Below are 14,230 nucleotides of genomic sequence, written 5' to 3' on the forward strand. Positions count from 1 at the left end.
TAAAAATCAAATTTAGTAGATTGCCTGAACGATGCACTTGAACGACTTCGCTTTATGGATAATAATACGAAAATCTTCAATCGTATCAAATGTGAAGTGTATATAATGTGAAATTGGAGGAATCTAGATATTTATAATACATTTACTATTAGCAGTCGTAGCAGATCGATAAAACGAGGGGAAGGGGGTTCAAATACTTAAAAACAAACGAATTTTAATAAATTGCATATAGGATGCTTATGTCTCAGATAATTTCTTCATATACATATTCATGTTGCTTTCACTCACAAAGGGTTCCTTTACAATGGTAAAGAAACGGTGTTATTGAAATCAGCACTGTAGAAATAACAATTTGTTTCGTTTTACAACTAGAAGTTCATTTGAAACACTACTGAATACAGTTTTGTAATATTTTAAAATTAGCTTTGAAATGAGAATGTAATACATTTTAATGTGTTGTTCATAAAAGCAGAAAGTTGATTTCGACCAGCAGCAGTAGATCTCAATATGTAAGCATAAGAACGTGACATGTATATTTTCATACATCGTAGTAGAGCAAGATAAAATAAATAGTAATTATTATTTTTATGGCTATTTTAGCCTGTTCTTGTTTAGGAGTGTCTGTTATTTTGAGAACATTGGCTTTTCACTCAAGAATACTAAGGGCATTATAAGTATATTTTAAAGGTAAATATATGCAGACAAATACATAGAGGAAGGAATTTTGCACATACCTTTTTTGGATGTTAGTATGTCTTCGTTCACCATACTTCTGTTGTTAGGCTGTTAAAAGGGTGGGGAAGGTTGGGGGATTGAGCACGGTGGGAAAATTAATTAGAAAACCTGGGTATTTTTATTAAATATATATATTATATTTAAGGGCGCTTTTCTTTGGATAGGATTTTATAGGAAAACAGGAGAGGGGAGAGCGTTAACCGGGTGCGAGCTGTTTCGATCGTGTTATCGTCATCGGAACTTTTCAGGATAAGTGTTGGGCTATATGATGTCAGCTTGGATTATCAGCCATTGAGACCCTTGTGTTATCGCTTATTGTTCGGAGTCGTGACCTAATTTTTATGTTGTGGAACTTCCAACACTTGGAATTTAGTAGGGACGGTGGATGTTGATTGATCAACGTCCACTGCCAATTAATGCTATAAAATAATGGTTAGTGTCAAAAGATAAATAAATAAAAAAATAAAGAGGAATATAAAATAATTTCATTACAGGTAAAAATAATGACCAAGTAAAATCACTCGTATCTTCGAGGAATTATCCAAGACGATGGATGATGCACGCTGAAAATACGAAGAGGAATTAATATGGCAAAATAAGTATTAAAGAAAAAACCATTTAATACAAGTAAAATTAGTAAAGACACAGAGAAAAGAAAACTAACAAATAAATTTCGCAAGAAATAAGAGTCGAGTATTTAAGACAATCATCTTCTGGCACACATGAGGAGACAATGAATGGATTATAGACGGGATGGAAGGAGAAAATCCTGAGAAAAGAAGAAGCGGACAGCTGAAATACACCTTAGAGGAAGTGTTAACATTAGTCGAAAGAGGAAAGCCAGAAATAGGGTGATCTGGAAGAATCTCTGTATTTCCACGGTGATTATCCCTTAGAATGATGTAGAGTAGGAAATCTAAAGAAATGAGAATGGAGAATAATATCAACAGAAGAATGGCTGTTCATGCTACCTACAACTGTAAATCACAATTGCTCGTCTAACTGACACACAACCAACTGAATAAAGTGGTATTTTTTGAGAAATTCACTCCCGGATTGAAAAGCCATTTTTAAACTTTGACGGTTATTTTACAGTTTCCATGTGTACAAGGAATATGTTCATATCTGAATTCATCCTCAGAGTTATTCCTGAGAACATGTTCAACTTCAGAATATAATTCAGCCACATGGCTCTTTGCTTAGATTGTTATTTTGTTATGATGCATATGGCAAACAAAATCAGGTTTTTTTAAAGCAATCATCATTTTAAGTGCGATAATACTCTGATATTTTCCAATGAAAGTTTTACTGTTATTTTTGTTTCAACTATTCATTACAAATATTAAATTTGTAGATGAAAATTCATATATTAATTGCGATTAAATATTAGAGAATATTTTATTTATTAAATGAAGTTTGAATTTAGCATTAATGGCATAATTTTTCTTTACAGATTGTGAAGTGTTACTGCCATGAGACATTTTGCCTACTAATCCATTAAAACCAAGCTGATAAGCAGTAATGTATGAGCACTATTAAGTTGTAGGATACATTTCATGCTGGATTTCTGAAATAAAAATCAAATAATTCCGAGTAGGTTGCACTTCTAGTGGCATAATGGAAATCCATCAAAATGAGAATGAAATAAATTGAACGGCACAAATTCAAAAAGCAATGAGTAATTCTGCAACAGTGAAGATGGCTCAATCAAATTTCCTATTGAAATATCTTAACTGAGATGAAAATCGGGAAAAGTATTTCGTTTGTACGTCATCCAAGGTGCAGTTTTTATATCAGGATAACCTAAACTGACACCAGGACATGCACAATCAATCGGATAAAAAAATCTATTGGAAAGTAAACCACAAATCTGATCAGATCAACTTAAAACACACGAGAAGATGCAGAGCAATCGAGCAATAACAGATTGCAGAGGTAAACAGTCATGCTAAGAATATGTCGGAAAAACTTTCATCATGATGACAACCTAAAAAGGCACCAGAAAATGAATGTGGAAGAAGGGAAAACATTTCCTTCTGTACAAGTCAGAAGAATTTGTTTGATTCAGCAAATCTTCGAGAGCATCTGAAAATGCCCTCAATCTAGAAGCTATTTTCGTCTGAAAATTACAGCAAGCCCTTTTACTTGTTTACACTCCTGAAGAGGCACAAGGCTATAGTGAACTGCAATGAAAATCTGTTGATATGTGAAATATGCAACAGGCAGTTTTTGAGTTTATATTATTTGAAGATATATATTTGTGCTTCATGCATCAGAACACAGTTTCATTTGCAAAAAATGCAAGATAACATATTGCTTATAGTCCTGTCTTCAAAGACATAAAATTGGCTCATGCTGGGAAACGTTTTATCATTTTTCCGAGTGTAAAACGAAAGTTTTCCTATTTTAGTTCTTTTGAGCTGAATTTGAGAAATTGTGAACACTACGAACATTTCCCGATTAAATTACCGGGCATTCAGAACAAATACAGCTGACACAAATCAATCTGCAAAATTCCTAGTAGAGAACGGCATGATTCCTGTGATGTGGGCAACAAATCATTTTCCTCAATGGCATTTCTTAAAACATTCCATTCTTCACATGAATGAGAGGACTTTTCAATCCCAAATATGCCAAAAGACATTTGCTCTCGCTCAGAAAATAAAATGCCAAATAGTGTTCACTTGCAGGAGAAACCTTGCACTTGTGAAATACGGAACAGCCTTTTATGGTAAAGTATAGGTTTTGTTTCACATCAGAGCAGTTCACAGGAAAGAAAAGCCATTTGTTTGTGAAATTTGTAGGAAATCATGACTATGGACAAAGCCTTAAAAAGGATCTCATATTTCACACTGAAGAAAAAAAAATTTTATCATGTGTAGCTCTGTTTTCAACTCTACAGTCCTTTAAAAGGCATAATCTTCATGCATTGACTGAAGAAGTTTTCATGTAACATACGTGGCAAACAATATTCTCAATCATAAAAACCACATCAACAGGTACACGAAAGATGATTACCCGTTTACATCCGATATCTGCTAAAAGAAATTCTTCACCTTGTGTCACCTGAGAAGTTTGGAAAGACCACATCAGAGAAACCGTTTCCATGTGAAATTTGCAACATAATGTTTTCAGAGAGTCCGTGTCTGAAAAGTCATCTAAGAGTGCATATTAGTGAGAATCCTTTTCTATGCGAAATTTGCAACAAGAAATTTTTGCGCAGTTCGAGTCTGAAAAGACATCTAAGAGTGCATACTAGTAAGAAACCTTTTCTATGCGAAATTTGCAATAAAACGTTTTCAGACAGATCCAATCTGAAAAGACATCTAAGAGTGCATACTGACGAGAAACCTTTTCCATGCGAAATTTGCAACAAGAAATTTTCAGTCAGTTCGAATCTGAAAAGGCATCTAAGAGTGCATACTGATGAGAAACCTTTTCCATGCGAAATTTGCAACAAGAAATTTTTAGTCAGTGCGAGTCTCAAAAGACATCTAAAAGTTCATACTGGTGAGAAACCTTTTCTATGCAAAATTTGCAACAAGGAATTTTCAGACAGTTCGAGTCTGAAATGTCATCTAAGAGTGCATACTGGTGAGAAACCTTTTCTATGCGAAATTTGCAGCAAGAAATTTTCAGACAGATCGAATCTGGAAAGACATCAAAGAGTTCACACTGGTGAGAAACCTTTTCTATGCGAAATTTGCAACAGGAAGTTTTCAGATAATTCAAGGCTGAAAACACATCTAAGAGTGCATACTGGTGAGAAACCTTTTCTATGTGAAATTTGTAAAAAGAAATTTTCACGTAGTTCGAGTCTGAAAAGTCATCTAAGAGTGCATACTGGTGAGAAACCTTTTCTATGCGAAATTTGCAACAAGAAGTTTTCAGGCAGTTCCAAACTGAAAATGCATCTAAGAGTGCATACTGGTGAGAAACCTTTTCTATGCGAAATTTGCAACAAGAGGTTTTCAAGCTGTTCGAATCTCAAAAGACATCTAAGTTTTCATACTGGTGAGAAACCTTTATTATGCAAAATGCAAAATTTACAACAAGAAATTTTCACGCAGTTCGAGTCTGAAAAGTCATCCTAGAGGGCATACTGGTGAGAAACCTTTTCGATGAGAAATTTGCAACAAGTAATTTTCACAGTTCGAATCTGAAAAGACATCTTAGAGGTCATTCTGGTTAGAATCCTTTTCCATGTGGAATTTGCAACAAGACGTTTTCAGGCAGTTCGACACTGAAAAGTAAGAGTGCATTGGTGTGAAACCTTTCACTTGTCCTGAGAGTAGCTCTAGATTTTTGGCTACAGAATCCCTAAAAGCATCAAAAACGCTACTACTGGATTACTGAAAAGCTTTTGACATAAAATATGTATCAAACAATTTTCTGAATTAGGTTATCTTAAAGGCCACCAGAGATTGCTCCTTTGCATGCAAAGTCTTTCACGAGAAATTCATCGACTCGTTTAACCTGAAAAGACACGAAAGTGTTCATACCAGAGAGAAACCTTCTTCATTCGTAATTTGCAACAAGAGGTGTTCACACAGTTCGAACCTGGAAATAGAACTAAGAGTTCATATTGGTGAGAAACCTTTTCTCATTTCAAAATTTCCAGCAGGAAGTGGCGTAAATCATTACAATATTGAAATATTGTAAAACGCGTTGTATTTTTGATTCCAGTCTATGAAATTTATATTTTCCATAGCGTATAGAATTAATCTGCCTGGAAAATTATAGTCCCGAAAATTATAATATGTGTCGTAATTTTCAAGGGAATATCCATCGACCTCAAGTTGTTTGATCCATATTTCATTTAAGAGGTACATCTATATATGATTCGATTTCTGTGAAAGTAACACTAAATTATCAAATTTTGACCTTATTGATGTAATATTTACATGATGTACGAGTATGTTGAAATTCTTGGATGAGTTTGTAGTAGTGCCAAAAAACAAGAAGAAAAAATTTACGGAGGTTAGATTACAGTCATCCCTCGATGGCTGTAATCTAACGTACAGTCAATACATTATATCAGCAGAGTTATAGCGGTTAGAGATTTAATGGTAATAAGTACATGTGCTCTCATTTTAATTTTTAAACCTTATTATAAAACTGTACTCTGTGTTACTGCCGCTATGAAACAGGAGATTTGCTGTGGCAAATAATTTTATCCAATTTTCCCACAAACTCCTTCTCAGCACTTGCAAATTCACCATATATTTTCACATTATGCAGCGCAAAACGCTGCTTGAATCTTATGAACAACAGGAATAAGTGTTGAATTCCTAGTCGTAATCGAACCCTGATTTCTCTTTCATCATGTTGAAGAGACTTAGTGCCTAAGCGGTTAAGGTCACAGTGGGAAGGAGTAAGCGCTTTTGGTTCAGGTCCTCTATCCGTGATGCAAGTTGCTTTTCCATATCACCGATAAGTTCTTATTTTTTAGAGATATCTGTGGTCTTACGTGTTCTTTTAATAAATATCACTGATAGGACCTTGTCGTTGCTTCATCAATATCGTCGATTTAATGGAAGCAAATCCTTTGACAGCCTCTACGATTTAATCCTTAGTTTTCAAAATGGTCGTCACTGTAGATTGAGACCATCCGAAGTCATGTGCGACCCCCACTGACGTTCTTACCAGGTTCATGTTGCTTTATGACTTGTAACTTCGTTTCAAGATCAATTGCTAGCTTCTTTTTCCGTGATTCTTCACTAATTTTTTGATTGGGCATGAAGGGGCCATGTTCCACAAAACTTTGCTAAATATTTAACGATAAATACACAAATAATCCATTTCTCAAACACAAAATCAACAGAGAAACTGCTGAAGATACTTGCCGACTGAGGTTGCCGCTGAAATCGCTGTTTCCATTGTGCATGCTTTACCTTAGGCTTGCTTGCGTCTTGTTCGCAAATATTCCCGAAAATGTTATTTATTCCCTTATGGCAGGGATCTCAAACGCAGCAAAATGCTAGTCAATTAGATGTATATCAGATGTGGGCCGTAATTCAATATTATTCTATGAACCAAAACATAAACTAAAAAAGGGAAGCTCTAACAAAAGCCCTTTACGACTTACGTAAACAGTTACATCACCATTTAAATTTATAACCATTTTAAAATATAACAAATTTAGAAAATATAAGTTCAATTACATTTTATTCATACTTTAAGAAAATTATTTAAATGCATAATTTTGACTTACAAAAATAAAGACTTATCCACGATTCCTTTTTCTAATTTGATTTTGATCCTGAAACCTGACATGCTTTCCTCTGTACTCACATGGCAATATCTGCTTTTTCGTTTCGTGTTGCAATATGAAGTATTGCATTTAATCTAGAATCTTTTATCCGTGAGCGGAACTTTGATTTATAAAGTTTGATAATTGAAAATATTTGCTCACATACATAGGTGCTTCCAAAGATTGACAATATTTTTGAACAATAAATTTTATATTTATTGTTCAAATAAAATATTATGCCAATTCAATAAAATTTTATGCCAACTTCCTTATATTTATTTTTTAGTTCAGTATTGCACTGGAGTTCAATCACTTCCTTTTGTAATTCTTCGTCGACATTTTCACTATTAATTAAAAAAAGGTGAACTGAATAAAAATAATTCATTTTCAAACTGGTTGAAATCAGAAAATCTCTTTCAAATTCAATTTTCAATTCTTATTTGAGGAATGTGCATTTCAGCATCATTATTATTTCGGGAAATCAATTTAAGTTTAGGAAAGTTGGCTAAATTATTCTTTTCCAACTGGGTGGTTTGCCAAAGATAGAATTTTGCCAGAAATGACTTAATTGAATCATTCATATGACATAGAAAAGAAATCATTAAGGTCGCGGGCCTGATACGAAGCCTTCGCCGGCCGCCAGTTTGCGACCCCTGCCTTATGGGATCACTGACGTATCTTCGAAAGGACGTAACTAGAACGGACGTAAGTCGAGGGATGACTGTATATGGTTTTTACAGTTTACAGTGCCATCAGAATCTAAGATATTCACGTGAAATCTTAAATACGTTTAGGTCTTCATTGTTCCAGTTATTCATAGGTAACATTTAGATTTACTGCCTTCTTTGAACTGTGTTCGTTGGGGTCGTCGGGTGTTTTTATCACTTTTATGTTATCATTCTTTCTCATGAATACTTTACCATCTTTAACCCAATACTGGACTGCACCACTTGCTTTCTTTTGTTTCGCTTCGAAAAGAAGTTGCTTATTGCGTCTGGTCAGGTTTTCGTTCTATACAGACGAGCACCGGTTTTAATTCATCATGTTGAGCTCTAATTTTTAGTTTCCTTGCCTCCAGCATCCATTTATTTTTAATAATCTCGCTCTCTAATTGGATAACAACTAGGTTGATGTCTGTTTTTCTGCTAATGGGTACGCTCTGGGCGTTCACGATGTCTTCCCTTTTAACTCCAAGTATATTCACCAGTTTTTCAGTTATAGTTTGCAAGTTTTCATACCGAGTTTCTGGTAGACCGTTCAATTCGATATTGTTCAACTTCGAGCACTGCTGAATTTCTTAACTTCCCATTTCAGTTCGTTCGTCTGAGCTTTCAGTATTTATTTTCGTTTTTATGATCGTCTTTAATTTCTACTTTGATGACGTTTAGGTGATCTAAGATCTGATCCCTGAAATTTCTTAGGAAAAACCCTCACTTCAGCTTCTCCATCGTTTTTGTTTTATGCTTTAGTTAAATCTAAACCATCGCTGCTTCTTTTAGTCTACTTATAGTTTTAAGTTCGTTCAGAGAAGTATTAATACAACAACTGGCATTTCCATTTTAATTTCTTATTCTTAGACATTTTTCGAAGGTTACATTCTGTTACACCTATACATGCAGGATGATAATATTCGCGACATTCTAAAGAATATTGCAATACTTCGTTTTTGTCTAGCTTACCAACTTGGCTGTTGACTCTGAAGGAGGATTAATAGGTATCGTTTAGGTGAGGATGGCGGTCGAGGATTTCACCTATTAATGCCAAAAAAAAAAAAACTCATCTTTCTTGATGCTGACACTTTTAGCATTGATATGTAGCATAAGGTATTCATTCAACCTTCAGAGCGAAGGTTTGGAGACTTGAAAATCAACTTCAGACAGTATTGAGTAAAAAAAAAAACTTGATCTGAAGAGATCAAAAAAAAAAAAAAAATCAGCTAACGCCTTTTTATTCCCGTATACGGGGAGTAGGCGAGGCCATTTAGCCCTATCTAACTTTTGGAGACTGAGTGGGCAGTTCAATCTCCACTGGAACCAATCAGAGATAGATGGCCCAAGGCTATCACTAATTAAGCGGTACTCAGTGAAGAGAGACGGCTCAAATGTGCCGCCATCTCGTGGTCCCTAACTCTAACACAATATATTTAATGTCTGAAATAATGTGGGCTCTACGGACGATTTTCTTGAGTTTACAGGACGAAAAACCCGAGTTTCCGGGAGGAAAAACCTGCTTGCCCGTGCCAGAGATCGACTAACTCGGGAAGCGGTCGAAAAAAGGCTTAGAAAAATTTCCTCTAGTCGCCGACTAGACTCGAAACCAAGTCTTCCTTCGTGCGGCCAAGCGCCGTGGTTGTCAAACGCCACATCCACTGAGCTACACAGGCTCTTGAAGAGATCAAGATAGTGGAAATATCTGACGAAGATTAAAATACATCAAACAGGAGAGTCACAAGTATAGAAACGAAGCAAAGTGGAGTATGAACTGCAACTAGAGAAACACGCAGACAAAATCCTAGAAAGTGTTTCTCCTGTTCCTTTCAGAGAGAAACAATGATGATGTGGAAAGTCATTTATTGGAAGGACTGATGGGAGGACGAAAGGTAGAAGGTAACAGTGGTAATTGTTAGTGATTATAATTATTTAAGATTTTTACACTGCTCGAAATAATCTTGTTCCAAAAGGGAAGAGAATTGTTGCACTGAAGATGAATTAATTTAAAAAAAGTTATGAATTAGTTTAAAAAAGAAATGATGCAACTTCTTTAGACTGAAGAAGTTGCATCATTTCGTCACCGTTGTGAAAGAATAAAATTCACTGACGTTTTACATTCTGGATTTAATAGGAACCTTTCATATTAAAAGGTTTCATACGAGTGACAGAACGGAAAGATGATGTAGCTTCCCAAGGACAGAACAAATCGCTAAATCAGCAAACTTTTCTTTGTACATTAATGAAATAAGTCCTCTCATGATATAAGAAATCTGGTTTCATTATTACAGTGATGACGATGATTATTAGTAGCAATTCGGGACACCTATAGCGAGTCTATGGACTCATCAAGGGATAGTACACTACTCTGCAACTCTTCATCTCCGCCATTCAATCCCCCCTGTAAACAGAACGCTTATACTAACCTTGATGTCCACACACCACATAATCTCCTGCGCACATCCACCACTAGTATTTTTTGTCTGTAAATTGAGGGTATTCTCATGGTATATTTGCGTGTGCATGGGATGAAAAACTTGAGTTTCAGGGAGAAGAAATCCTTGCTTCCCCCCCCCCTCATCAGGTCGGCTAACTTACCTTCAATTGCAAATAATCAACATAAATATTCCTCTCGTCACGACGAGCAAGTAGCTGAGCTTAGTTCTTTTCAAACCGAAGAGCACATCGTACCGTCGTCGACCCCTTTTCGCTACGGAGGAGCTTAATAGAGTTAAATTTCATGATAAGATGACTACAGTGTAAATAAAGGAATTTCTGCCACTCGGTAAGTTGGAACATAAGTGTGTGGCACATGCTAGTGAATGGAGAAGAAATCGTCATTCAAATAAATACCAAAGGGGACTGGGCTGTGCAGATTTGATGTTTCTCTACGAACTGTTTATTCAAAGGATTCCTACTGGAATTCTTGCATATGTGATTCATATGCAGTTGGTGTGAATTTAAGGAAAACTATATATAAAGAATTATATTGACACCGTACCAATCAGAACGATTGAAATATGAGTAGACTGGACACGAGGTTGCATTTATAGTATGAGTTAGAGAGTCTAATTCAGCAGAGATGAACGAAAGAAATGTAAACACTGTATTACATTGAAGATACTAGGCAGCATCTCGTAACGGGCGAAAAGATTTTGGTGAAAACAAGGAATGGGGTATTGTAAACCAAGTAAAAATAACTCCTCAAGAAGAAAAATAATTGATTTCGTTCACTTGGATTTTCTAGATTAGAAACTTGAATAGGGTTCGAAAAGAGATAACAGAGATAGCGGATGTGTAAAATGTTGGCAATAAGGATAGATTCAGGGAATGGAATTTCCTAATCTTCATAATAACGAGAAGAAGGGGTGTTTTAGCCGAAAAATAAATTGTAAGAACAGCTTACCAGAGAGATAATTTTCCAAAAGTTGCAAATAATGAGAAGATAAGCGCAAGAGATTTTCCTTCAAATTTACGTAAAGGTGTTGAGATTAAGAGAGTGAGGGTTACACTGGCCTGGGAAATGTGGGATGAAGAGAATGCATTGTCAGAAGAAGTGGCAAGAAAGTGGAGAGTGAAGCTTTAAAGTATTACTGGAAATTTGCGTTTTACATCACTCTGTTTTTTTAGTTACCTTCCATGATGGGTCTTTGACTTAAATTTTTTTTATTTATCACATAAATATTGACATTGCACAGAATGATCCAACAGACTAACATTCCAACACATACTTTTGCAACCCTCAGCACTGAACTCCTGTTTGTACTTTAAATTACATTTTCTGGAATAACTGAAATAATTTATGAACCTTTCATTAATTAAATGGATTAGCCAAAGCCATGGCACGTCTCACCCAATCTTGGTGCAGAAATATCCGTGAGATCCTTTCCGACAAACTGCATCTCAAAGCGATTGGAGAATATTTCCAGAGACGGTGTCACTTGCTTTTATTACGTGGGATTGAAATAACTTATTAAGCGTATCGAAAAAAGCGGTCAACATTGCTTTGATATTCGACAACTGAAAAGACATTTCAAATCAACTGAATGTATTTTCCTCAATTGTTCTGTACAGAATTTATACGCTTCTGGGGTTGTATTTACTAAGTTTGCAGCAGAATTACACACACGTTAATCTGTAAACATATACCTTTCCCCGTGGGTCGGAATGAATGAAATTGGTTTTGTACTCATTTCTAAATGAACTGACCTAAAAAGCTAATTTGTGCATTTTCTCTTTTTTTTTTCCCAAGAAAGTGGCATTAAGTGATGTTAGCAAATAACGTGATGCAGCAGCCTTCTAGAATTACGGATTCTAAAAATAGTTATTAAACGCTTTCGGATATTCTGATTCAGTCAATATAAACACCAGTGGCGTCAGGTGGTTTGGATCTGCTCTCGCGTGGCTTATGCAAGCCGCGCTGCAAAATTCAAATCAGTTTCACTCTATGATTGCTTTTTTTTTTTTTAACGATGCGTGAGAGTTTTAAGAGTACCTTCCGAATTAGCGCTCATCTTAATTGGTCATATTCAATGAAGTGTAGGAGAACTTCGAACACTTTAACTTATCAATTAATATATTATTAATTGATAAGTTAAATTCGTAAACCCCTTGTGCATCACGGTGTATGCGAAAAGCACCAGGTGTTTACACTTGGTGGGGAAATTAGATTATCATTGGCAAACACTAGAAGGAGACTCGAATAATTTTGATTCTGATATGATTGTTAAATACATCCATATAATAAACATAGAAGTAGGAAAAATTAATCACTTGGGAAATTATTAATTTTCAGGATTTATACTCAAGTTCTTACCTCATCTAACTGTAATCTATCATACAATCCGCGAAAACTCTTACAGAAAAAGCCAAATTCGGAAGATCCTCAATTTTGTTTCCAATTGTAAATATGGGCAAAAAAGTTATAAATTATTTACAGAAAATTACTCGTCTATGTCGGTGTGATAAACAAGTCAGTTCACACTTCACACACGTGAAACAGATGAAACTCAGAAAACAAAAATAGCAACTCATGACAAGTGAGATCGTTCCATTGGATTGCATGACACAATAACCAATCACAGCCCCTGATTTCTAGGTGCTATTGTCTCAGCGCACACCCTGCCTGGCGCTTTAGGCGGTTTAAAACCACTGGAACGTAAGAATTTCACCTACTGCGCCATCTGTACGTCTGTTCTAACGGCGCCAAGTTGTATTTGTGACCGCACATCCAGGCTATTAACACGAACGTGATGCAATGTTTACGCTTGGTAAAGTGTCCTCTTTATGAAGCATTTCGGAATCAAGTGAAGGCAAAGCAATTAGGAGAGTCTTTAACGGGAATAAATGCAAAAATGTAATATCCGTATTATTGCTATTCTGTGGATGTGCACCACATATTTAGGACATCTTTAATATTCGCTGCTGTTAAGGACATAAGCAACACAATCGGATGACTAGTTGTCAGGAGATTGATCCCTTTTCAACCACCTACTGAATAAACGGTTTAGGACTTCATCATCTATAAATTATCTACACGAAATCACAAGGAGCAGTATTATTTATTAAATATACTGCCAAATATTTCACTTTCAAATTAACAAACTATGGTTAGTGGCCTAAAAAACAGTTTTTACAAGGTACGATGCAAACCATTCATTTATTCAAAATAGTACGAGCGGCGCGGCCAGTTTAATCGCTAATAGCGCTATGCTTTCACTGAGGTAAAAGTTAATCTTAACCACGCTACCGGCCGAGACGTCTATAGACGTCAAGGTTATCATGGATGTGAAGTGCATATTAAAATTGCAATACCCTTGATATTACATTGAAATATATGATGGATACGAAGTGCATGAGGATGCGTATTTGACCCATAATGACCGGTAAGGTGGTTAAAAGTGTAAAATAAATTGCATATAGAAATATATGTAATATCTTTAAAAAAGATATTTAATGACTAACAAACCGAGAATAAGTTAGAAAACATTAATGATACAACTAGTTTCGGCTTATTATGACCTTCATCAGGTATCTTTGCAGGTAGAAGAAACAATAATAAAAGACTGAAGATATTAAGAAAACTGAGAAGCACAGGTTAATTGTATTAGATAATTAAAAATAAAAAACGTTGTATTAAAATTCCAGTTGTTCTATTTACGTGTCATTGTTTATTGTATGCGTGGTATTAGCCTCTCGAGAACGCTAGTATTGAACAACAGATGTATGGCTCTCAGGGATGTTATAGCTCAAATTACTGTTCAAATGTTCAGGATTAAAGACGATCTCCCTGGATTCCACTATCTTTCTTTCAAATTCATCCTTGCAACGGAAAATGTTTTCAGCTCCATCCCAGGAAACTGAGTGACCTTGAAAATTATCATGAGGATTGTTAGAGAAAAGAACATGGCTGGATAAGACACTAGCATTTGATCTTTTATAGGAGATGTCTCTTTTATGCTCCTCCATGCAAAGTTCAACAGATTTATTAGTTTGACCGTAATAAGGAACATTACAGTCACACCATAGTTTATAT

The 14,230-nt window shown here is 35.4% G+C and overlaps 1 protein-coding gene across 1 annotated transcript in view; it reads left to right on the plus strand.

Moving 5' to 3' along the window:
* Positions 1 to 14,230, plus strand: part of LOC150093499 (uncharacterized) — a 166,446-nt gene that overhangs the window by 37,293 nt on the left and 114,923 nt on the right. Inside the window, exons 2-3 of the mRNA XM_090413640.1 lie at positions 3,959 to 4,141; positions 4,226 to 4,749. Coding sequence (XP_090269766.1) covers positions 3,959 to 4,141; positions 4,226 to 4,749 — 707 coding nt within the window. The remainder of the gene's footprint in view (positions 1 to 3,958; positions 4,142 to 4,225; positions 4,750 to 14,230) is intronic.

The sequence above is a fragment of the Typopeltis vanoorti genome, chromosome 24 (genome assembly GCF_054136105.1).
Source record: "Typopeltis vanoorti isolate ZY-2024b chromosome 24, IOZ_Tvanoo_1.0, whole genome shotgun sequence".
NCBI lineage: Eukaryota > Metazoa > Arthropoda > Arachnida > Uropygi > Thelyphonidae > Typopeltis > Typopeltis vanoorti.